Consider the following 26,584-nt stretch of genomic DNA (forward strand, 5'->3'; position numbering starts at 1 on the left):
GCTAAAGTCTTCCACAGCAAGACTAATGAGTGAATTAAGAGTGGAAGGGGCCACAATTTTAAACAGACGTGCAGTGGATATTACTATTCAACTATTGAATAAATGAAACTATTATGAAATGTAATTTTCTCATTATGTTCCCCTGATCTATAATTAAGTTTTGTGACTCAGGGTTTGTAATGGATCTGAAAACATAAAATGTCACAAATATTAAACAAATAGCCATGCGACTTTCTAATACCTCTGTATATTGTACAACCTTAGATCTTAGATCACTGTGACATATTAGAACTTTTCGAATGGAGAAATATGCGGTTCTATCCAATACCCTTTTCCCTTCGTCATTGTTCCTGATGTCACCCGTTCTATAAACAGACGTCGTCTTGACATACCCGGACTGTGTTGATTGATTGAAGCAAAATCAAAGAGGGCTCGTGAATCAGACAGACCGGCATATTTCCCACCGAACGAGGGACTATGCACCTGTACCTGATGTCTTCAGCAATGTTCCACTTGAATGCCTCCAAATGGATTTATAATGTAGATGGAGAGAGAGGGAGAGTTTGTGGGGGGACGGATGGCAAGGTCTAGTGTGTGTGTGTGTGTGTGTGTGTGTGTGTGTGTGTGTGTGTGTGTGTGTGTGTGTGTGTGTGTGTGTGTGTGTGTGTGTGTGTGTGTGTGTGTGTGTGTGTGTGTGTGGGTGTATAGATAGGGGAGAGGGGGTAGAGAACTCAAATCGCTTTCTTGATTCATCCTTTTCTTGCCTGGTACAGTCGAGTGGTGCTGGGTTATCGCGCCGTCGGTCTCCACGCTGTTCGAGCCACCTGGGCCCGGTGGGTTTGGCAGCCATTGGGTTTTCAATTACTTAAAATCCATCCCACTCATTTAAAATGAATGGCCTTGGACCTGACCTGAACCTGGACTTAAGTTTGGCCCCGGTCACCCCCAACCTCCCCAAGCCAAGAGAGAGATTACTTCTGCCTCTCCCCTATCAGCTTATCGCCCAAAGGGAGTGAAGCATGCTGGGGGGGGGGGGGGGGGGGGGGTCCGGTCTAATACTAAATTCCTACTGAATTTGAGCCAAGTGTGGAAGAGTGGAAATTATTTTGACCACATTGTGCACGGTTAGTGACTCCATCGTGAAATATCCCTACATTGACTAGCCCCAGCAAATCCGGTGGACCAAGCATGTATCATCCATGTAGCATACATTCCCAAATACATTATATTCGAGATGCAATTCTAGATAAAAACAGATAGAAACGCTTAGTATTCACTGTCTTCCCATGCAGGGTCCAAATGCACAGTAGTCTACCACAGAATGAAAGGCACTGTCGACAACACATTCACAGTGGGTGGCATGATGTGAGGGTTAGCCTGGCTGTTGTGCAGGACGTAAGCAGTATCCTGGGTGATCTGTCATGTGGGCCCAGAGGGCATGGCCAGTGATGGCAGGAGGACTGTCCTTTTCCCCCCTTTTGCCTTATCAGTGTGACAGCGCGGTGTTCTAATCACAGCCTGCCAGACGGCTGTTAATTCCCCCTTTCCTTGCTGTCTTTCACTCAATGACCCCGATTCAACTTGACATTCAAATGTGTCTCCGGAGAGCAGAGTCCCAGCAGGAGCAGCAGCACAGGTTTGAGACACAGTCAGAATAGGATCATTTCAAATCACATGCGGGTGTCAGAGATCAGGGAAACGCGGTGAATGTAGTGCGATGGTGTCTGCGTTTTACAATCCGCCTGAGGAAGTCGGCCAACGAAAATGTTTTACTCATTCCAAAGCATATTTGGTGCATTCAACAATGAAGGTTAGTTGTTGTTTGGTGTTTTCTGGTTTCATCAACACTTCCAAATTAATTTAATATATACCAAATGTCTGGCCATCTACTTGACTTAGCAGGTTAGACTGGGGATAGAGACCAAGTGACCTTGTCTTTGATGTTGAGGAGGATAGAGTGAGCCGTAAAAGCGAAAGTACTCATATACCTATTCGGACAACTCAAAAAACAACTCCTTCGAAGTAAATTAACCCCTAATACGAGATGTTTAAAGTAGATGTCAACACAAGAAAATAAAATCCTGCTGCAGAACAATCCTCACTTACTTGCTGATGTGACCGGAACCATATACACACACGCATCGTGCCTTTTACAAACCAGCACGCGTCGCACACGCACAAAAATACCATCCCGTTATACAACCACATGTAGTTTTCCATTCTCCACACTTGATTTACCGTTGTCTCCACTTTAATAAAAGAAAGACAATAGGATCACTGCCATTGATAATTACTTTTTAATGTGCCACACTCATCATGTCCAATTTCATGCCCCTTAGGCAGCTGATCACAGATTTAATCAACACATTATTGCTTGCTACACTTAAAGTCTGGCTATCGGGAAGGGATTCCTTTTAAACCTGTGTGGGATGTGGCGGGGTGTGGGTGTGTGTGTGTGTGTGTGTGTGTGTGTGTGTGTGTGTGTGTGGGGTGGAGTTGTAATACAAAGACCATAAGTGAGGGATGTGTGTGTATGTGTGTGTGTGAGTTTGGGGAGGGGGGTTTGTGATTTGCCTTGCATGTGCATCCAATCTCGGCCGCGTCTCTCTTTGATAGACATTTAATGTGCGTTCCAGGCCATTAGGCAAGGGCTACTGTTGAGAATGAGTTCACATTAACGCAAACCGGGCGCCGGCGGTACAATGTTGCGTAACGCTAAAGTTGTTCGCCGTGTTGTCAGCACAAAAGAGTGACTTTCCTCTGGCCCCACCTAAGTTGTGTTGACAAATCGAAAACGACGTAGGTTGCGTTTTAGAGTCAGAACCTCTCCTTAAATATCCCCCCCAGAGGTTTAAAAACGAGGTAAATATTACTTATTAGTTCTGCGTTACCCTCAGGTGTTCCTCTCCACGTTTGTAGAGTAAACAACTGTATTTATAACTTCAAACGACCCCGCGTTGCCTAAATGCAGCACGTTTATAATAATTGAGGAGGATGACATCACTCGGAGTGCAGAACAAATCATCGTGTGGATCGTGTGCAACATAAACATGTCAAACTTCAGAGCCGCAGCTCATCTTCAGACATTCCTCTCATGTCTATCTTTAGTCACGACTGTTCATTCCCTTGTCACTCTATCACACAAACACCCCCCCCCCCCCCCCCCCCCCCCCCCCCTGCCGAACCTCCATATTTGACACAACACCGTGATATAAATTCATCATCTGTTGCAAAGGGAAATGGGGAGTTTAGTAATCAATACCCGCCCCTGAGAAGGGAAACAGTTCAACACCTAAAAAGGAAGTCAGTGGCGCCATGCTTGTCTGGCTGGGGCTAAGCAGGGCCAACACTGTGTGTTGCAGAGCTTGGAGAGAAGGCAAAGTGGCCATCTAGTCGAAATCAGAAACTCAAGTGGATTGCACCAGTTCACAACGAGCGAAACACAATGGTTGATTGGTTTGATGACTTTGTATGATTTTGTAGCCCTTTTCTATTATATTTGTGGACTCTTTTTTGTTCCAGTAGATTGGCAAACCCTTTCCTTCCCTGTTTCTCGCTGTTGTTGTGTGCCCCTATCCAGGGCGTCACCAATGCTCTGCCCGCAAAGCTTAATAGACCTGGACTGTTGTTATGGAGCTGCAATAAAGTGCACTGAAAATACCCACCTTTATTTTCCTCTGATTGTGAACTCTACGTAAAAAGCCGTCATAACGTGGGACTCTATGAAAAGAGGTCCCAGTCATGACCTCATGACCTCACGACCCGTGTCAGGTCCTATACTTTACAATTCCCCTGTGTGCTCTTTGGCTCCCACTGCCTGCCCTGCACGCTCCTACTGTAAACATGCACTTGTGATCTGCTGGGTTTGTCCTTGAATGCTAATCCCCTCTCTCTCCTCTGTTTCTCCCCGTGCCTCCCCCCCACCCCCTTCCCCTCACCGTTGGTCAACCTCCTCCACCTTCTCTGTCTCAGGAGCGGCTCAGACCCCAGGTAAGACCCGTCCCTCTCACCTTTTATTCCCACCATTGCTCCGTCCCCCTCGCCCACAGGCCTTCTCGCTCACTCACCCCACCTGTGTACATGTGTGTGTTTGTGTGTGTGTGTGTGTGTGTGTGTGTGTGTGTGTGTGTGTGTGTGTGTGTGTGTGTGTGTATGTGTGTGTGTGTGTGTGTGTGTGTGTGTGTGTGTGTGTGTTTGTATGTGTGTTTCTGCATTGTCTTTGTGTACATGTATGACTTGTCAGTGTGTCTGAAAACTTGTTTGTGTGTGCGTGTGTGTGTGTGTGTGTGATGCGTGTGTATGTGTGTTTTAGCCACTGCCCACCTGCCACTTATTCTCTCGTCCTCCTGTCATTGCACTTTCTCTGCATCAGAATATGCTCATCAGTATTTCTGTGTCTCCTCTGCTGCCTGTTTCAATTTAAGAGCTTATGATGCCACCGACACCACTGCTACTGGCTGATAGGTCTTCTGACGCCTGACAGAGTTACACTCCTGAGCAATACGCTCCCAAAAACACATCACAGTGCTTAGCATGATTGTTTGTCCATATTTGTGTATGTCTTATTGTATGACTGTTCATCATGGATGTCTGTGTGTCCGTCGCCATGTGTCTTTCTTTTTGTTTTTATGGCTCTCTGCCATGTGTGTCTGTCTGCTTCTGTGCGTCAGCTTGTCTATCGGTTAACTGACTTTAAACTGAAATCCTCCCCTCTGAGATCAATAAACTACTCTTATCTTATTATTAACATGCACATGCACTCAATGACCCAGACTGGAGTGGATTTTTCAAACAGATAGTGAAGAAATATTTGTGGCCCTGATCTATTCTGTGATGAAAAGTCTAACATGATTGTGTTAGATCCTGCATCACAGGCTAACAGAGAACCGTAATGGCAACAGTACAATTCTGGTGCCATCTTAAAATAGATTAATGCGGTTCTGTGAACAGATACACAAAAGCGATCAGCCAAGTAAATTGAGCCATTGAGGTTAAAGCCAAGATGCTTTGTAAGGGATCGCAATTATTACCTTGTCTTATTATGATATCCAGATCATTTGAATGATAAGGAGGTGTGGCTGAGATGTGGTCTTTGGATCTGACGCACACAGTAGTAAAGAGATGTAAATATCACCTCTTTGATTTGAGATTCCAATATCAATGTCATGCTATCTGTAAAAAAAAGCAACATATGATAGTCATGTTAATAATACCTAATCGAAATCATTTAGTGTGCAATTAATTATGATTATATATTATGTGGCCTTAATCAGAATCTCTTAATTGTCATTGCACAAAGTGCAACAAATCACTGAGATCTATGCTACAATGAAATAAAAGGCATTAGAAAGTTAGTCTTCCCTACCTAAACCAGTTCCTTTCTAGACAGGGTTCAGATAACGTTTGCACTCTAAATGATTTGTTCGAACCCCACCAGAGACAACTGGCTAATGTGTTGGTACACAATGCGACACAGCAGTTGTGTACTAATACACAGCAGACACAGCGATCTCACTATGTGTGCTGTGTGTGTGTGTGTCTGCGTTTGTTTGCCTCCGTTTGAGAAATCAGACGTTAACCGGTAGCTCATTGCACTGGCAATGCCACTAGTGGTAAAAGTAATGGAAAATGAATGAGGAAGTCTGTGAGGATTTATGCTTTATCGAGTCTTCAGTTATTCTTTACAAACATAAGGACTCAGCCAGGCTTGTCCAGCGGTGAGGGCTTGGGTCTTGAGTGGTCACAAGCTGTTTCTTCTGATGTCCCTGTTTCTCTGGAGCAAACGAGGGTTGATGTTAGGTTGCTGGGATAAGACTTTAGATGCTTCTTAGTTCGCAGTTGTGTTTTAGATGATTGGTGCAAGTGGCCTTGACCGTTTTGGTCTTCAAAGCTCTCGGCAAAGTATTTATGGGCTACTCGGGGAGTGCGCGCTTTCTCAGCGAGGAAAAACTTCAACTGTTTATTTTGGTGTGTTTCTAGCATTACAAAAATTGTGTTCTCCTTCGGTTTTGTTCAGCACGCGTAAATCAGAGGCATCGAAATAGATAAGGATTTGTTTGAAAAAGGTGCCAAGAGAATACTTTGTAAAATCTAGTCGACTGATTAAAAAACAAAAAGAAACATGCCATTAAAAAGTTACATCCAAAACTCTCAAAACTTGCCAAAAGCTAATCCCCAAACATTTGTTAGCCCAGTGTATCATAGAAACACAGTGATGGAAGCATTATGCATGCATGGTAGCATTATCCATCCAAATAGCGGCTGCTCTCTAAATCCATTGTAGGCTTTCACTTAGTTTACCAACTCCAACCATGCAGACTTTAACACTTTTAGCAGCTGGCATTCAGGTAAGGAAAAGAGAGAAATAGCAACTGAGCAGTCAACAGATCTCACACCTTGTTCCCTTTTGGTCCACAGAGAAAAAGTACCAATCATCACGTTTATTTTTGATGGTGGTCCAGTTTCCATTTATACAAGTGCACTAACTGTATGTAATTGGAAGACGGCAGCCCAGTGCACCTTCCTGCACCCCGCCCAATGTAATACAGTAGAACTGTGTTTCATAATGTGGAACTACTGCATTTATGTGTGGCATTTTACGACTGCTCAGAACAACCTCAGACACATATTTTTTACGAAATAAAGTACAATTATTATCCAACATTGACTTGTTGGATGTAAAGCTGGGCATTATTTTTGAGGTTATTTCCACAACCATGTCCTGAAGACACAATCCCAGTCTTATTTGTGGTGGAAACAATGAAATCACTTCAAGTGTTTATTTTCCCCTCAGATTATTGGATGTTTATATGCAATCTGTTCGTATAATTCATTTGCACCATTTGAAGCCAATTTAGGGACTTTTTCTAATTGTGAAATGAATGAGTTGTGACTTGTTTTGAATGCAGCATGGCTCTGCCAAGGTCCCCAGACCCTCTCACTTCCTCCTCCCTCCATGTCCCGCAAGAACTATTCTTCAGCCCAGTGAGGTTGTCACTGGGATAAACCGATTCCAGCATATACATTCAAAGCCCAGCCTTGTCCTGGCTCCCCAAATAAAGATGGAGCAGCTGTTTTTTTTCTGATATGATGTCCTTGTGTGTTTTCTGTTGATCAATGGCAGGGGAACACACGAGAAAAGATTAGAACTCAGAGGGGCACAGTGGGTAAACAGCAGCGCTCGTATCTCTGTGTGCTCAGGCTGGGCATTTCGAGACGCTGAGGCAAGCAAGGCGTGTACCAAGACGCGCACGTAGACACATGGCTGAATCACTCATACGTCATCGAGGTCTCTGCATGCATGTGTTGCCCCGTCCGTGCAGAAGCCTTGATTGGCCATGTTTAATTTCCCTGACTGTTGATGCTCTATTGTTCGTACACACCACTGATTCATCGGCAGCGGCCCGCTACAGCCCAGGCATCACTCAGCACACAAAGGATTGCTTTATTTTTTTTTCAGGCCGGCAAACTATATGCAAATTCCAATGCGATGTCCGTTGTATTGTACATTGTACATTGTATTGTAATCTCTTTCCAATAACAGAGTGATAGTTCTTGTCTCGGGCGGGCGGCAGTAGCTCAGGAGGTAGAGCGGGTTGGCTGGTAACCTGAAGGTTGTTGGTTCGATCCCCGGCTCCTCCTAGCTGAGTGTCGAGGTGTCCTTGAGCAAGGCACCTAACCTTGACTGTTAGCTCCCGACGAGCTGGCTGTCGCCTTGCATGGTTGACTCCGACGTCGGTGCGTGAATGTGTGCGTGAATGGTGAATGTGAGGCAATATTGTAAAGCGCTTTGAGTGGCCAATGGTTAGAAAAGCGCTATATAAATGCAGTCCATTTACATTTACATTTGTCTCGGGCCTTAGTCTATATCCCTGGATTTGTCGGATATCTTCTGTCCTCAGCGGGAACAGGCTGCAGACAGCTATTTTTGCGGCCTTTCTCCTGCATCCCTAGGATGTATCGACTTATTGTTTTATAACTCTCAAGATATGAATCATGACGCCTCTTTGTTATAGACTCTTGCCAGGAACAAATGGAGGTCCATCATCAGAAGTATGATTTCAACATGTTTCTTATTTTTGATTTGAACAGAATTGGAGATTGTGCTTAGGTTCAGGCATGTAATAAAGCCAATTCCATCGAAATTGTTATTGTGAAACAGTTTACGCTTTTTAGGATTGGCATTTGAAAAGGTTGTTTTGTATGTGAACATTACCGCTGCCGCCTTTACACACTCGCATTGTGTATAGTTCAGATCTGAAGTTCATTAGTTTCATTACGTTTCACCATCATGGTTAGTCTGAGTCTTTGCTTGGCAGCTTTGCATGCGGATGGAGAGCTGGGGCCTTGGTTTGCTGGTTTTGTTACAAATCAATATTGAGTCGACCCTAAAGGATTTACCTTCATAACCTATGTAAAAAAACGGAGAGGCCATGAGCGGTCTGTAGTCGCCAGAATAAATGCAATGAAAACACAGAAGAGGTTTGATTGAAGGGGTGAATGCATCTTGCGCATGTTGTGTGTGTAGGCCGACACATGGATTTGTGTAATGTGCTTGGTACATGGGTGAGTGTGTGTGTGAGAGAGCGAATTTGCTTAGCATACAACTTGTATACATCCTTCCTCCTTCTTGCTATTAACAAATATCTAAAAAGACCTGCTGGTTATGTAACCTTTTGGTGCTTTTTTAAAAATAAAATATTGATATTTGTTCTGTTCTGCAAAGGCTGAAATCAATGACTGTTCCACAAGAGGAAAAGGATCAATGAAGACCAATATATATATATATATATATATATATATACAGTATATTGTAGATCACGTACATCTCTGCTTTGAAATGGGGACCTAGGACCATAGAAATAAAGCCCCCGCACACAGTCTATGAGCCTCACTGACGATCCACCCTCCCACAGGCCGTTTGGCTATACAGAGTCCGGCTGATCCAGACCATATGATTTCTATGGTCTGGAGGTGTTCACAGATATGTCTCAGAGGCTTCCCTATGTTCTCTTGATTCTTACAGGACCATAATGACCATATAGGAGAACCACCTCAGCCACGTAATAAAGTGCGCTGTTTCACTGTCATGAATTCCTCCATGAATTGACTGCAAAGAAAGGTCATCCAAACAAATTTGTGAAAAGTGGTCCAAACAATTTAGTGAAAGCTCATTCATTACGCTTTTTCTATTCCTCACATAGGCCGGCTAATATGTTGCCGTTCAGGGTGTTGGTGGTTTAGCCATGTTGAAGGAAAACATATATAAATTAAGGCATTTTCCAAGCACAAAAGAAATGTAAACTGTGCACCTACTGAATAGTTGATAAGAGGTGGTAGGAAAAAACGGTGTTTGTCACAGGAAAAATACCTGATTTAATAATAATAATAATAATCCCCTCCTAGGGTTTTTACTACCCCAACATCCCCGTAGAAAGCCCCGGCAGTTCACAACACACAATCCCAGACTGCATCTGCCGGATCAAAACACCAGCACTTTGTGGCCCGTGTGCTAGCCCCATCCCGACCAGTTATTATCTCACAAATCACTTACCCTGGCAGGTAGCTGCCCGACTTGTGTAAATAGGGAGAGGGCGAGTGAAAGCAAAAGCCTTTTTTATGTATGCTGAAAGAACCCCCTGAGGCACAAGCGTTGGAAAGCTGCCTTTAAAAAGCCAAAAGCAGGAGAAAAATCCAGAGATGGGACACAGAAGGCAATACTTTTTGTCTGTGTCACGATCACCCTATTTAAGACACAATATATTATATATATATATATATATATATATATATATATATATATATATATTCATATTCCAGTAAGGCTAGTACCGTTTTTCACAGGAGTGGTCCCACAGCTGTTTATTATGAAATCATTTGCATTCCCTCAAGTCTTTGTCAGCCTTCAAGGAGTTATGACTCTGAGTGGGAGGAGGGGGAATATGTATTAAAAGGTGAATATAAATACCATTATATTAGTGCAGGGGGAGCTACTCCGTGGACTCGGCTTCTTAATGGTGAGAAAAGCGCCACAGGGGCATGATGGGGGTCGCACATATCAGTGCTATTATGTTTTCTTTAATTGCTTAAATAGTTTAAGTTCCTTTTCATTCAAAATGGGCCCGTGAACTCATGATATCCTCAAGTGACGTGCGGAGCTCTGTGGGGGATCGGATGGAGAAGGAGCACATGTTCTCAATGGCCCTCTCGCTTCAGGCTGTGATCCCGTGTCCGGTCTCAATCTCCTCAGGACCGCATAGCTTGAATATGCTCCGTAATTGCTTAATAATTGCCTCGTGGTTCTTATGTTTGATACAAAACGCGTCTGCTTAGCACAACCTAAACAGCCTTTTGTAATTCTTTTACATTGTTTCATAAACAAGAGCCCCATATGGCAAGAGCGTCTGGGGGTCAGCCCCTACACACTCTCATTAATGCAAGAAAGCTTATTTGGACGGAATTAATGATGGCTCCCCCATCGTTTTCATCCTGCCCTTGCCATCTGAGCAACCCTGCTGATTCGGCCCAAACGGATGCTCACAACAGCCGCGTTTCGATGGCTTGCGGTCACCTGAGTCACCTTGTTGGTGAGCCAGCTCTTTTAGCTGTGGGTTTATCCCCTCAAATCCCTCCGGAGTAAGTGTGAACGACACAAAGATCTTAAGTGTTTATATATTAATGCATGAATTCGTTATGCGTGGAGGAATGCTGCTTTAGAATACAGTTCAAGGGAGCTGATGAAATGCCTCACAGATGTCAATGAGCAATGCAGGCAGGCAGGCTGGCGTGTGTGAGACCCTCAACCTCTGTCTCTTGGGGATGTATCCCCCCCCTGGGCACCACCCTCCTGGCCCCCCCAATGAAGAGCAGCCCAGCCTCCAAAATGAATCCTCTTCTTCCGTAGGACCTTTGTTTCCCATCCAAGAGATATATACACAAATATTGTGGTATTTCCTTGTGTAATAATTGAGTGACGTGGGTGCTAAGCAGGCATGACTGTGTGCTGTTACGCAGGACCGAAACCACCTCGCTGCCAGATGTTTTGTATTTGCGATGTGCTTTTCTGTTTGATTGTCAGCCAAGTCGTATTGAGTATGATACTGTGGCCCGTACGACATGCCTGGTACAGAGATCACATTCTGCCTCTTGGATGTGTGTGTTTGTGTGTGTGTGTGTGTGTTGGGGGGGGGCTGGGTTTGGGTTAGGAGCCTTGATTGTGAGTCGTTGATTTCTAGCTGCTGCCGACTGCGCTTGCCAATATCCAACTGGTCTCCGTACAAGAGCAAATCAGGCCAAGTCTATTATTATGTCTTTGTCTGTAAAGAAAGGGTTTATGTATTCATATGTTGAATGGCTTTGTTTGTGTCAGGTGTTGTCGTTGTTTTGAAATCTGGGTTCTGAGTCTTGGGACTTGAGTTTTTTAGTTTCAGTTTGAGGACGAGCACAGGATCATTGAAATTAATATGTGTAGTCATGTAGACGCTCTCTGTAGCTGTTATCCAGCACGAATGAAGTGCTCAAATAAGACACACAGTACACAGTTCATATTGGAGAATGTTTTCCAAAGGGAACATTAACGCAAAAGGTGGCCCAATGTCTGCTATTTCATGTTTACATCTGGCGATGAAACAGCCATTATTAACGTATGATCTACTCAAGATAATCGTCCCAGAAATCCTCCGTAATGTATTCTGCATGTGCTCCCGCTGACTAAATATCCACCCTCCGAAGCACCATCAAATAGGGTGAACCAGTGTGCGTTGCCATGACACAAGGCGGTGTAGAGGGTCAGGCGTGGATGTTGTGGACAAAGAAGGATGATGCACCCGGTTCTCTGTGCTACCGCAGTGCCCGCCCCCCCCAATCCCCACCACACCTCCTCCCTCACATTCAGTTCAGCATTATTCATATGGCCAGCCTCCCTCCTCTCCCCCCTACCCCGTCTCCATGTTCATTTACCCTGTCCTGCTTTCTACCCTTTTTCCCTCCTTTGCTCTCTCTCTCTCTCTCTCTCTCTTCCCCCCCCCCCCCCACCTACTGCCTTTCAGCCTAGCGTTCCATAGAGCTCATTCTCTCTCTTTCAAACACACACGCGTACACACACACAAGCGAGCAAGCTCCATCTGTAGCTACCCCTCCGCTGACACATTAATCACCCCCACCCCAACGCTCTGAACCACCCCACACATACCCACACCGTAACACACATACACACACGCGCGCCCTTTCAGATAAACAGGGCAAGTCTTCTACATGTAAATGCATGAGCTGCCATGTGACTGTAACATCTCTGAGAGAAACACAGTGGGGCACAGGGAAGCTGGCAACACACACACACACACACACACACACAGATACGCACACACACACACAAGCACACACAAATGTACGAGCACTGAACATCCCGCCCACCACTCAAGTGATCTTGACTCTTGGCTACAGCTAACCTCCCCCCTCCTTCTGCCTCCATATCTCCATCTCTCTCTCTCTCTCTCTCTCTCTCTCTCTCTCTCTCTCTCTCGCTCTCTCTCTCTCTCTCTCTCTCTCTCTCTCTCTCTCTCTCTCTCTCTCTCTCTCTCTCTCTCGCTCTCTCTCTCTCGCTCTCTCTCTCTCTCTCTCTCTCTCTCTCTATTTCACTCCTGCTCTATATTTCTCTCACTCTCACCCCAACCCATTCCCTCTCTCTCCCATCTAGCCTTGGCTCTTGCATGACCCTCTTATTTTCCTCGTCATTAATGACACCGACAGCTGACACTGGCGTGCTGCTTCTCCCCTCCCTCCCTCCTCCCACTCACTCCTTCCCTCTCTCTCTCCGTCCACCTGTGTTTACCCCCCCCCACTCCCAACCCCCCCCCCCGTCTGGATTTCATTCTGGCAACAAAACACTCTCTCGATTCCAACGCGGGGCACAACAGATGAGGGCTGACGTGCACGAGTGTGTGTTTGTGGCATAGGTGGCTGGGAGATTTGGGTCGCAGCCAAGTGTGATTCAACGTGGCGATACGACGTGTTTGCAAAATATTTTACTTAAACATTTAGAAAAATGGACAACAGTTCAGATGCGGACACACGTGTATTTTTGGTGTCTGGTATTTATTACCGTTATGGCTTGCTCAGAGTGTATTTGTTGCTTCTTAAAATTGAGCATTAGGCTTCGGGTGTGCTCTGTATTGGTGCTGGCTGCATCCTCCCCGGTCCCCCTGGGAGGGACCCACTTCCTAAAGGTATTTTCCACTAACCAAAATGCATTTGCTGTTATTTGCACATTCTCTTCTTTTCACCATAACTCCCAACGAGCCACATTCTGTTAGTGTGTCATGTTCCGTTTGTGTGCTTGAATTAAATACATACATACAAAAACACGTCGAACCAATTATTTTGATGTGTTATCCATTTTTATTATCACAGCATCCAAAAATATTGTAAATTAGAACTACATTTGAAATATTAAACAGTGTTCCCAACCATCCCTAACCCTCCATGTTTTTTTTCTCTTAAGTTTAATCTTTTCATGTCCCACGTTAAAACGCTAGGCTACATTTCCTACAAATGTTCCCAGTTTCCGTCAGTCTGTACTTGAAATCGTGTCCCCCATAAACCCCAGCTCCCTGGCGGCTTCCTCACTGAAGGCGTGGGGGTTGCTGTGCTGACGGCGCAACACCCTATTTGTTTCTTTCTCTGACCAAAGGAATTGATTGTCTGCCGGGCCGGGAGGGTTAGCTAGCTTCGAGTGGGAAGGGGGCCGATCAGAAAGATATAGTGTTGCCTTTCGTTTTTTCCTGTGCCGTTGAGGGCATAGATTGTAATCACTGCCCTCCAACAAATACTAAGCAGAGAGGACAAAAGGTGTTTCTTTGGTTTCCTCTGTTATCTCGCTTGGCGTTATCTTTAGGGTTTTGTCTTCATTTTTTTACTGCTGTTGTGGTTGTTGGTCAATTGCGGTTAGCAACGAACTTGAGCAAATGAATGTATCTATTATCATGGAGGATTTCCAGAAGGCTGGAATCCTGGTCCTTCAAGCATGTGTACCACATGTTATTTAACCCTTCCCAGAGGGAAGAGAAATCATGTAAATTCACAAGTGAGGCTATGGGAAGCTGTGTTTTCAGGAAATGACTCCCAAGTTTTCCTGCCTATGCAATTCACCTAGTATGATGACATGAGTAAAGGTGGGGATGACTTCGGTAATATAGAGTTCACTCATGCAGCTGTTGCATATCAAATCCGCACAAGCCTAGAGAATGCTCACATAACCTGCCATATCTTTGTCTGAGTTCTGAATTCTCTATTCTGTCAGAGTGAGTGGGCGGGTGTGTCGAGAGAGCATGCCTGTATGTGGGTGGATGTCTGTGTACATACATGCAGTCACAGCTCCTTGCATGTGTCTCTTTGTAATCCCAGAAGCTTTTTCTGTGCGCCACTGAATCATTTAAATTGTCCTACGGTTGCATATCAGAGTACACAAAACGCAAGAAAAGTCCTTTAAAGCCATCTTAAACCAGCTATTAGCATGAATGTGAACTGCATCGATCAAGGTAATGCAGCAGGCGGTGCTTCACGTGTCTGAGCGGCTCTCACTGTGGATTCTCCGGTTTTGCCGTTTCAAAATATTAGCCTCTTTGGTGTACTTTACATTAGGAGGATGCATTATGGATGGCTAATACAATTACAAAGTAGTAGTTAGACTTTTGGGACCCATAATGGAACATCAGAGCCCGGCTTTAACTTCCATCACATTTGCATAGTTATATCTTGAGGTAAGTCTTTCTCCTCAATGTGCACATTGCATGAATGAAGTAAAGGCAGACACTGAAATACTTTGGCATTTGAAATGGTGGTTGTCTGGTAGCACATTAAGTTCCACACAATTAAAATAGTTATTATTGGCTGCTGTGTCCTCAAAGGGGTTCAATGAGATGAACCGAGTGAACTTTCACAAATCTGTGACGAACATTCACTGAGAAAAGCATGTGATTTGTGAAACAAATTTGCATCACTACTGGATCTCCTGCCTTTTTCCGTTGGCACCCAGCTGGAGTCCAGACACAACATTTATCTTGGCTCCCCCAGCTGACCTCTCCCTTACGCCACCAGCCATTTTGGGACACAAATCATGTGGATATTAGGCATGGGCCTTTCCAATATACCTGGAACATGTAATAATAATAATAATACATTTAATTTAAAGGGCGCCTTTCAAGACACCCAAGGTCACCTTACAGAGCATAAAGTTATCATAAATCGTTTACAAACAAGACATTGTAGAAAAATAATAATCCTAAATTAATAAATAAATAAAACAAAAACAAGACAAAACAAACAATCAAGACGGTGATCAGTTAGACGTTGTGTGCGAGTTTGAACAGGTGAGTTTTGAGTTGTGACTTGAAGGTTGTAATGGTGTCTGACAGTTTTATGTGTGGGGGGAGGGAGTTCCAGAGCCTGGGTGCTGAACAGCTGAATGACCGGGCATCCATTGTAATGAGTCGTGATGTGGGGATACATAGTAGTCTAGCAGAGGTTGAGCGGAGGGAGTGGGAGGGTGTAAGTTAAGAGTGTCCGATTTTAACAAGTTAATAAGAGATAAGAATGGGTTAATTATTTTTTTTGCATTGCTTTAACCTTCTCAATCTTTTAGGGTTATTATTCATAATCATTATTTTCATAAAACATCTTATGATTCATCTGCAGACCTTTTTATATATTTATTTATTATTATTTTGCTATGTTGAAACCTCTGCTACAAGGTTTCCAGCACTCACCTGGTTAGCCAGCCCCGCTTTGGAATTACATGTTTGGAGACGACAGTGAGGTATCGACTCTCAATCCAAAGGCAACGCTGGAAAACCTCAGAGATATCAGACAACCCATTTAATTAAAATTATATGTAATAGTACACCGCCTATTGAGAGAGGCTTCCCAGGAAGAGCGGCTGTGATCAATACAAAGGATCAATTGTAAAATGTCATACACTTAGAATAACCAATACTTGGTGACCCTCTGTCACAAGCGGTAAAACTGTTTGTTAGCTCCAGGATGTCGGGACTAGAATGTCACTCACATGATCTTTGTTGATCAACTGCCTTTGGTCATGCAGTTCATTTTACTATAGTTAAGGCCTGAATCTAATTAATAATCCAAGTCAATTCTTACCTTCAGTGAATTGGACAGAGAAATTGTGAACGAAAAGGTGAAAACAATACAATAGAATAATACTGGCATAACATCATGACTCTCACCACAGTAGATGATATTCTGCTCGAGGTGTTGGATTCTATGTTGAATGAGAACCACCACCGGAGCAAACCTTAATGGGAGAATTGACATGGGCAAAGAGTTGACATCATCGCAGTCCATCAATACACACATGGGGGATGCCTGGAAATCAATAAGCATTTTATGTAGTGTCGGGCAGGAGCACCATAAATATCCTACATGTAAATATAAATATCCTACACATTGCAGGGATCGGATCAATATTTTCTCAAAACAAATTTGAATGTTTCCGTAAACATTGTTCCAAAACAAGCATTACAGCATCAAGTAAGCTTTATATTTATAATTGTGTTATTGATGATCCATGTGATGTCAAGGGCTTGTAAGGGTTCTCAGACAGAGACAGTGAGTATACTACGTTGCATCCTTGGTAACACCCAGTGTTTCCCCCAGTACTGTGTTGTTAAGGCGGCCGCCTTAACAACAATAGGGCCCCGCCTTGACTACCAATGTATATAAAAAATATTTTTTTTTTAAAGATTTTTTTTATTATTATTATGCATTAACAAAGTAGAAAACTCTCGTAGGGAAAGAAAACATCCTTCCATCAGGTGTAAAAAATAAAGATCGATAATTTATCAGTAATACTGTTACAACAATGGTCGTGCCATAAGGCTTTTTGAATGTAATTGAAACGGAGTTTCAATTGCTCAATCAAGTACAAAGCACATACATACATTTATCTTTGTTCGGGTAGGACCTAAGTGGCCACATTATGTGTCCATATTATCTCATTTGAGACGTAATTTTGGACAGCTTTATTCAATTACATAGTTATTAAGGATTCTGCTTCCTGTCGCGGGAAAATCTCAAGCAATGGCGGCGCTCATAATTGGAAAATCTATGACTCACTGGTCGAGCGTAAACCAATGGGTGACATCTCAAAGGCGTCCATATTCTTCGCAGTCTATGTCCCGATTCATGTCAAGGTTTTTTTCCACATTTCTTTATATTAAGACATAAATGTTACTGGATGGCCTCTTTTGATGTCGTCAATATATTTAATGTGCCTGACCTTTTCTCTGTAGCATCCAGTTATAAACCCACGGTTACTGACACTCACTGACGCACGCGCTCTATTTTTCACCAATCGGCTAGTATGAAAGCCTCTTATTCTGAGGTTCCAGCATCTGCTTTAGATGAAGCCCGGCTATACGAAAAATGCATTCATTCTTTCGTCATCACCTTCCTCCTCTTTAGATATGGATTCATACAAGAATGAGCATCATTTTGTCTATATAGTCTATATTCATTGAAGCAAGCATATTAATTATAGTGATTACGTCTAAGTGCTAGAGCCCTACTTTGATACCTGTCTTCCTACATTTGTACACGTAATCATAGTGAAGGGCGGCCTCTCGTCCATTACCGCTCAATCTTTACACCCACGCGCAGGTCTATAACTTGGAAATCAGTCGTCCGTAGCTTGAGGCAAAAATGCACCCACTCTCCTCCCCCCCCCCCACGACACACACACACACACACACACACACACACGCACACACACACACACACACACACACACACACACACACACACACACACACACACACACACACACACACACAATCAAATGTGCAATCATACCGCCATAAAACCGCCAAACACACAATCAAGCAAAAGGGCCCAATGCAATCATTGGAAAACTAGAAGCTGTCTCTGTCTCTCTCTATGTCTCTTTGTCCCTGTCTCCTTCTGTCTCTGTGTCTATCTCTGTCTCTCTCTCTCTCTGTCTGTCTCTGTCTTTCTCTTGATTAGCACACACACACACACACACCACACAAAGAGTGACGACACAAAGTGTCGTCATGTTAATGAGCAAGATATACACGTTCAACATGAGCTGTAAATGTAATGTTGAATGCCATTTACTAACCACCGACAAGCATGCCAGGGGATAGGAGCTGTCCCCTGAAATGTCAGGGGGAAATTAGAATCTGGAGAGGGGAAGGGGCCGGGGAGCGGGCCGCGTCACACAGTGCTGTTGCAGAAACAAGTTGAGCTCCTGTCACATTTCCCCATTGTCTTTATCGCTGTTATTTCTTTCTTATCAACAGCGTACTTGTCCCATATTTGTGAATCTGGTTCAATATTTGGAAGAGGTTAGACTTACTAAATGTAACCCGGCCACACGGGCCGGCATTTTAAATCTCTGTTGGGATTGCTTTAGTTGGATATTAGTTATGGTCAGGTTACCCTATCGTATGAATCAAATGTATCTTTAGGGCTGTCTAGTTCTGGTCGGTTGGTCCATCTGTATTTTCTGTTATAATAATCGTATGTTTAATAGACTATGAGACTTATAGTACTGGACAACTTTGAAGTCTCTAACTTAACTTCTACATACTAATTTACACCATGTCAAATAAGTCTTTGGTGTTTGATGACAAACTTTTTAACGCCCGATAGGCTTTGATTATGAACGTATCAGACTTGGCACCTTTTTAATTATTATTATTATTATTATTATTTTTTTTTTATGCTTTATTGATAGAGTGAGATAGTTAGGAAGGTATGGCAGATAGAGGGGAGGACATGCAGCAAAGGACCACCGGCGGGAATCGAACCCGGGTCGCTGCGCTCAACAATTATTTTAAATAGATTATTATCAAATTTATAATGCTATTCTAAAATAATCAATATTCACTTAGTTCATATAGGTCATAAGTTCATTATATATTTTAAGTATGAATTAGGCTTCCAGCCGTCCCTCCACTCTTTGGTCTTAAGTAAAAGATTTTTATTAGTATTAATATTAGGATTATTAAGCTCTTTATAAAACGCAATGCTAAGACTGGCACATACTTGGAATGCCTTAAAGACCAAAAGAGGCCTTCCTATCTGATGGTCTCTCACATGCTCCACTGAGCTGTCCCTGTCTGGCTGGATGAGAACTCACGGTGCATGGCTCAAAGGCTGAGTAAGAGTCTGTGCATGGCTCAATAAGTCAAACAATGTTGGGTCGCCTGAATAACTACATCAAAGAAATGGAACGTAATTAATTTTATTGTAATTATTTTCTACGAGGACTGTGTGTTAAGAATGGCTGTCACCTGGTTTAACAACATACATAGGTTCTCCATATACCTAGAATCTATACATGTCCTATCTACATATTCATACATTCCTTTCATATATAACTTATCTGTTACTTCTGCATTTCAGAACATTAGGACACAGGCTTCCAATGAATAGAAATGGGTTGCTGCTACTATTCCCATGAACATAGGTGGTTCGGCGAGCTACAATGCATGTACCACTGTGTCTCCTTTGGTTTGACTTATGGATCCTGTAGTCCCCTAATATCAACCTCTGTTATTGTTGCTCAGATGTCCTATTTACAGCTCTGTCTGTTATTGAGCTAATGGTCTCCTGTTGCTTCTTGATGTTTGGTGACCTGATCAATAAAGGAACCACCACCAGACATCCATTCATCTATAGATATATTTAGCAGTCCAAACTACAAAGGAGTCTTTTTCTGGTTTGGACTTTAATAAAAAAAAAAATACAGATGCAAGCATTGCTTTCCACGTCCAAGGGCTTACTGACACTGGTTGTGTAGAGAGACGGCAAATGTAGATCACATTAAGTCCTATCTCAAATGGCTAAAGGATTAAGAGATGAAGATAAAATCCATAAAAGCGTTTGATTCATTCAATAATTCAATAACAATGACATCATTCTTGGAGCAGCTATTTCTTTGTTTTAAGATGATATGCAAACAATCTATTTTAGTTGGATTGCATACCATTTCCATATTTGATAGTGTGGTCTTCATACTTGGAATCCTATCTATGTATGTACCCCCAGCCCCCTCTGTCGAATTGCAAACAAACTCGCTTTGCAGTCTTCCGCCTGATGTTAAGCTTAATGCCCGGGCTTGGTTAAATTAAATCACCCATTTATGTAGTCTGAGAGAACATGTTGGGCTACATTGTAATTAGTAATTTCACTCCAGCACTGAGCTGTTGCAGATGTGCCTGCGGCGTCACACGGCCTGCCAGTTTATTGGGACCGCGCCGCTGTGGTCCAAACACTGTGAGACAAGTCCGCAAGCCATAGTTACAACCCGTCTGTCGCCTCAAGTCCTACCCCGTCAAGGTACAGCAATATACCACTGTTGTTTTAGCCGTGCGGGCCATTAAGTATTAGATTTAGGGGGACTTTACACAAACGCATGCACACAGACGCCGGCTTGTTTAGCACAACAACAACAATTAAGCGTGGAGCAGGTCCACAACAAGGAGCTTCGACGCCTCCTCCCCGACACAGTCCTTTACACTTCATCGTCATGGCATACACAACTTGTGCAAACAAGCATCGTCTGACATCCTAATGCCGCCCTGTCATCTTGACAAGGTCTCCGACAAATACATGTTGAAGGTGTTGGCACTAAAGAAAACACCCGAATTGGAACAGCGTCACACAAACAACGACACCTACTCTTCCACCCGTCCACAGCGTATTTGTGTTTTTATTTTTGACGTTGGGGGGGGGGGGGGGGGGTTCTCATTTTAATTGCCTCGGCATACTAGGGAAGGCAGGAGGGTTCGTTTATTTTTGGGAGAGTTTGTCAGGGATCCGGAGGGAAGGTGATTGAGGGCGCGGCGAATGTAAAGACGTCCATCCTTATCCGGCTGCATCAGAGGATGTAATTTCTCATCTGCCAAACGCGCCCGGCTCGTCTGCTAAATGACAGGGATATTTAGAGGTGCTCGACTTCAGAGGCATGCAAATAAGCATTTGATGTTTTTCGCCCTTTTTCTCATTGGCCCCACTACCACGCTCACTCCCTCACTCTCACTCTCACTCTCAATCGTCGTTTGCTCTCTCTCTCTCTCTCTCTCTCTCTCTCTCTCTCTCTCTCTCTCTCTCTCTCTCTCTCTCTCTCTCTCTCTCTCTCTTCCTGTCTCTCCATCGTTCCCTCTCCGTGTCTCTCTGTGTGTCTATGTTTATGTCTATCCCTCTTTTTCTCCTCTCTTTCTGTACCCCCTACCCCCCCCCCCTTTCCTCTAACCTATCGGTCGCTCGCTTTAGCCGACCGTCCGACAAGGGAATAAATTCAAGGGGTTATTTCCGTAGCAGCAAAAAAAAAAAAAATTAGCACCCTTGTCTTCTTAGTCCATAACTCCTCCAGCACTTCCACCCCGCCGGCGTCACTCCATTTGAGAATGCAAATGAGGAGCCACAGCTTTAAAAGCCAGAGGAATCGATGAGAAAAGGTCGCTCCACCGCTAAGCCATTGTATTTGTGTTTATCAACTGGTGTTACCGACGTAACGAAGGACAGCACCATGCTGCAGGGAGGCGTAGGGTGCCCTTTAGGCGTGAAATCATAGGCCAAGGTGGAGTTAAGCTAGTTGGGAGAAGAACCCCCACCTCTCACGCATCAGTATGGCAGCATCTCTTGAAGACCATATGGGTCTTCCTTTGCTGATATATGGATATGGCTTTGTGTAGGGTTGGATTCTATTAAGTAGTGGGAAACAATGTCATTGTAAGCACGTTACCCTTATTGGTTGAATGACTTCAAGGAAATAATATTGCTAGAAAAAGGTTCTTGATTAACTGCATGCTAATGCTGGTAAACATAAATCATTCATTAATATAATGAACCTAGGCTATTCATCATGAAAAAATGCTCAAATGTACTGACAAAAGAAAGTTGCAAGTTTTTTCTTGTGCACCAGGTTGTGCATTTTAAAGCTGACTCTTTCACTAACAATGTCAAATCAGAGATCAGTATCAGGTACGCTATCTGCCTCTTGCACCTTTGCCTCCGACGTGAAAGCAGAAAAAATCAAGCAATGTACGTTTCTTCTTTTAAAGGGAATACTGCAACACATATATTCCTCCATGTTCCGTTCGAGGCTTCAAAGATCCTTGGAGGGAGAGGGAGTCCCAGGAATGGTGGTTCAGCTTGCGGTCCTTCTAAAACCATTGTGCCAACAGATCGCCGCCAGTTGTGTATTTTAGGGGGTAAAAAAAACAAACTCAACGGAGTGTGTATGGAGTGTCAGGCTTCGGTCACACTTCAATGCTGAATGCTCAGATTTGGATTTAATGCAAAGATCTCGATTGTTGTTTGCCTGTTCACGTTATGTTGGGGGAGGGGAGAGGCTATGCAGAATCTAAGTTAACTCTGAACAAGTGAGTCTTGAGGTTTTTGCGGAAGCCGGTTAGCGAGTCTGCTGTCCTGACATCGGCAGGGAGCTTGTTCCACCACTGCGGCGCCGGATTGTAGTTTTTTCGCTCGGTTCTCCGTATCAACAGTAGGGCTAGAACCGAGCAAAAAGACTACAATGCCCCCTTTCCGTTTCCGGTTCCGGTCCGGTTTCCGTTTCAATGGATTAACCAGAAGGGGGCTCAATGTTCAAAATACCGGAATTTTCCTTTAATAATGTTTGGTTGTTGAATAGGACCCCCGCACATAGTATCGCCATAAGCCTCTATTCTTTAATGAGCAGATAGGGGACAGGCATACAGAATACCTACACGTAAACTGCAGAGGTTTGTACCCAGAATCCCAAGACTATCTTTGTCTCGAAACGCTTGGAAACCAACAAACCACATGTAGGTCATACGGTGAGCGCATTCAACGTCCACAGCAAAGTCTTAATTAAAGATGTGCGGTTTAACGAAGACACGTGATGTTTTGTGGCTCGTCCGTTTGGTAATTTTCTCTGAGCTGCTACGAGGGGAGCTCTGTTACACCCTGAACAATGTAGCACCTTGTGGCTTTGTGCAGGTCTCATTAAAGCGGGTCGCATATCAGACGAGCCACGGAGCATTGCTTTGCGGTGTAGGAAGGACAACACGTATCATACGATTTTATTTTAGGTCTTGTTCTGGGTAATAATGGGTGGCGAGGTTTTGAGCAGAGCTATGTATTATCATGTGTCACTGCTGTCTGTGAGCGCCCCCATCGAAAACAGTGGATAGAATTGTAGTATTGCGACGGAAGGCATGTCCAGTGTACCACCCCCTTAAGGCATTCCATTAGATGAGTTGAAAAGATCACTAGCTCAACACGCTTTAATTCATGGCACATTTCAGTCTGTCTGGATTTGTTCATCCATCTATCTGTCAGTGTCTGTCCCCCTGCCAGCCTGTTTGGGTCCATCTGTCTATTTTCTAAATATTAAAAGCAAATCATATTTGCAACATTTTATGTTTACCTTACTTTGATTAGTATTTTGGAAAACTCAGAAAGATTGATAAAAAAGACACACACATACACAAACACACACACGCACACACACACACACACACATGTACACCAACACACATGTACACGAACAAACACTGTAGTGTCCACGAGAGACACAAGGATGGTCTAGAATGCATCATGCTAACAGCTTCTCCTCCCCTCCTCCTCCTCTCTCTCTCTCTTTACGTCTGTCTCTCCCCTTTTCCCCCCTTTCTTCTGTGGTGCCAGTGGTGAGTCAGAACCTGGTGACGGACGACGTGTGGGTGGTAGAGGGCGAGATGGCCACCATCAGCTGCCGCGTCAAGGACAGCGACGACTCGGTCATCCAGCTCCTCAACCCCAACCGACAGACCATCTACTTCAGGGACATGAGACGTGAGTCACCACCACCAACACCACCAACACAATCGCCAAAAAGGCCATCACCTCTCCCCTCCATAAACCCAGGCCCTCCTGTACCCCCTGCGGCGTGCATGTCACACCGCAGTGCAGCACCACCCCCACCTCGGGGCGGTCTGCTTCAGTGGACCTTGAGGGTTGATTGGGGTGATCGTTAGCCCGTGCGCTATGAGACTCGTCGTTGGCACGGGGAACCGTGGTTTGTGACCGCATTGCGCTACGTGCAGCAGCCGGAGCAACAGGATGTTAGTGTGTAGAAATTCAGCCCCCCCCCCCTTAGTTTTTTCTGTTGTTTGATCTTTCATTTGTTTTTAAGTCAGGATGTCTCACTTTGTGTGCATCAATTACTCATCAATATGTATTTTCTATGTCTTCCATGTAACAGTGTATGTAACACTGTCCAGGCAATAGCTCGAGAAGACATATATTTACAAATTTTTACTCACACAACAGGTAGGCCATGCAAACATTTCAGATGCATTGCTTTGTGTGCCTACCAACAAGACACTGTAAAAAAAACTTTATTGTTTATTTTGTTTATTGTCATCTGTGCAACTGTCCTATGTTGTTTACAGTTAGTTTCCATGGTTGTTTCATGTTCAATTATCCAAACCGACCAACCAAAAAACAAGAGGGCTTTGAGCACAGGGCAACATATGCAGTAAACAAAACCCACTCTCCATAAGCAGGGCTGTACAATGGCTGTTTCCGCTGATGGTGTAGTCGCTTACAACATGTTCAGTTGGTGACATCAACCTAATTTTGTTTATCCCAGCACCGCTCGGCAATTACAACTTGACCTTTTCTGTCCAATCGGTTCCCATTCTCCCTGCAAAAGATCACAAGGAGCACACGTATTTTATTTACCAAACATCTCAAACGCTTTATTTGATTGATGCTAATTGTTTTAGCAGCAGGTGTGTGTTTTCCCAAAACACAGAGGGAAGGGTGAAGCTTGAATCAGTATTGTTCATAATTGAGTGTGCCTCCGCAGAAAATAGGCTTTAATAACAAGAAACGTCAAATCAAATAGCATGTCATAAAAATGTCTTGGTGCAATGGGTGTGTTGCCACTAAACATTCGTCCCCAAAACATCCCTGTGCCTGAATGGCAGATGTCAGCTCCTAATTGGCAATTAACTTTTATAGAGCTGCAGTCAGTGTTTATTCCCTCCACACATATAAAGAGAAGAATATAAAAAAAGGAGAGCCAGCAATAGGACCATGAATATATATATATCAGTGGCGGCTGGTAGTTTTTAAAGTGAGGGAGGAAGGACAGCGCGCTTGGTTGCCATTGGCCTGCTTGCACTGTTGGTGTATGGCGGCATAAGAATGTGAGACTCAAGTTGTTTCAGGGTGTTTTGGTGAACTACAAAATAGTAGGGAGGGATAGTTATGTGAATAAATTTGATACAAAGCCACCAGTGGCATCACTGTAATTTGAAAGCTGGTGGGCAGCATGTCTTTGAAATGGACTACAAGGGCAGAAGGAAAGGATGCAAAGCCCATTAGTCAAATCAGGCCTACTCTTGATTTGTAAAAGTATATAAAAAAATCTGGGCCTATTTTTGCTCTCTCTCTCTCTCTCTCTCTCTCTCTCTCTCTCTCTTGGTTGTAATTTAGCTATGTTTATTTTCAGGTACAATTGTTTTAAGAAAAGACTGACCAAAACTGATGCCATTTAAAATGCATCATGCTCTGAATCATTCACCCTTTCCACAATAGCAAACTAGTAAATAACGAGAACATTATTCTAGATTCAACCTGATCTATAGGCATGGTGCCTAGCAAGGAAAGTCGCATAGCAGCACCAACGTGAACTTGACACTAGTCGTGGCGTTTGGTTGCCCTATCAAGATTTTTCACTTCAGGGTAACCATAAACAGCCCACGTTGAAGATTTGCCATTATTCATTAGCAAACAGGGCCAGCAATACAGTCGATTGCTAGTAATGCTACCAGTAAGCCATGAGTACCCATCAAACCATGTAGCACCCACAACACTGACGTTGCCATTACTTTTGGTGATCTAGATTTTGCGAAGTGGTCTACCTTTTTCTTTGGCCGCTAACTTAGCACTGTAACTCAATGAATGGAATGCTTTGTGTAATTAAACATGAACAATATCCTGTTTCCAATGTTTCCATTGTACACTTTATTCGCAAATGTTAGAATCTCGTTATCCTTCAGATGATTTCACCTGCTTTGCGTCTCTAACGCCTCGTGCCCACTACCTCCGTCCGTTGACTGATCTCCATTGACTTTGAATGGGGACGGACGCGCAATGCATTGTGGATCCGTCCGTTCCGTTGGAGCCTTCGGCTCAGTCAAAAAGTTGAAACATGTTCAACTTTTTCGGCAGCGACGGATCCGTCATCCAATCAGATCGCGTATGCAAATGTAAGCACTGTGACGCGACTCGGGCTCTGACGATACTGGAAAGCGGGAAAGCGGGTCATCTTGCCTCGCAACAAGCAGGAAGAAGCGGGAAGAACCCGGCGAACCGATTTGATTGGCTGACGGATGCATCTGCAAAGACTACTCCCCCATCAGTCAGCAGCGCCTTCCCACGTCCGTTGACTGACGGAGGTAGTGGGCATGTAGGGTTAGACTGAGCGGCAATGCAGGCAGAGCGGGTTTGTTTGTTATCGACAGCGTTGCCAGATTGGGTAAATTTCCCGCCCAATGATACTTTTCCC

The 26,584-nt window shown here is 43.9% G+C and overlaps 1 protein-coding gene across 3 annotated transcripts in view; it reads left to right on the forward strand.

The window, feature by feature from the left end:
• The window catches only part of cadm1a (cell adhesion molecule 1a), a 259,787-nt gene that overhangs the window by 179,259 nt on the left and 53,944 nt on the right, over positions 1 to 26,584 (forward strand). For all 3 annotated transcript variants that reach the window (XM_056595050.1, XM_056595052.1, XM_056595051.1), the window contains exons 2-3: positions 3,973 to 3,990; positions 23,713 to 23,859. In XM_056595050.1, coding sequence (XP_056451025.1) covers positions 3,973 to 3,990; positions 23,713 to 23,859 — 165 coding nt within the window. The remainder of the gene's footprint in view (positions 1 to 3,972; positions 3,991 to 23,712; positions 23,860 to 26,584) is intronic.

This window comes from Gadus chalcogrammus, chromosome 7 (assembly GCF_026213295.1).
Source record: "Gadus chalcogrammus isolate NIFS_2021 chromosome 7, NIFS_Gcha_1.0, whole genome shotgun sequence".
In the NCBI taxonomy this organism is placed as follows: Eukaryota; Metazoa; Chordata; class Actinopteri; order Gadiformes; family Gadidae; genus Gadus; species Gadus chalcogrammus.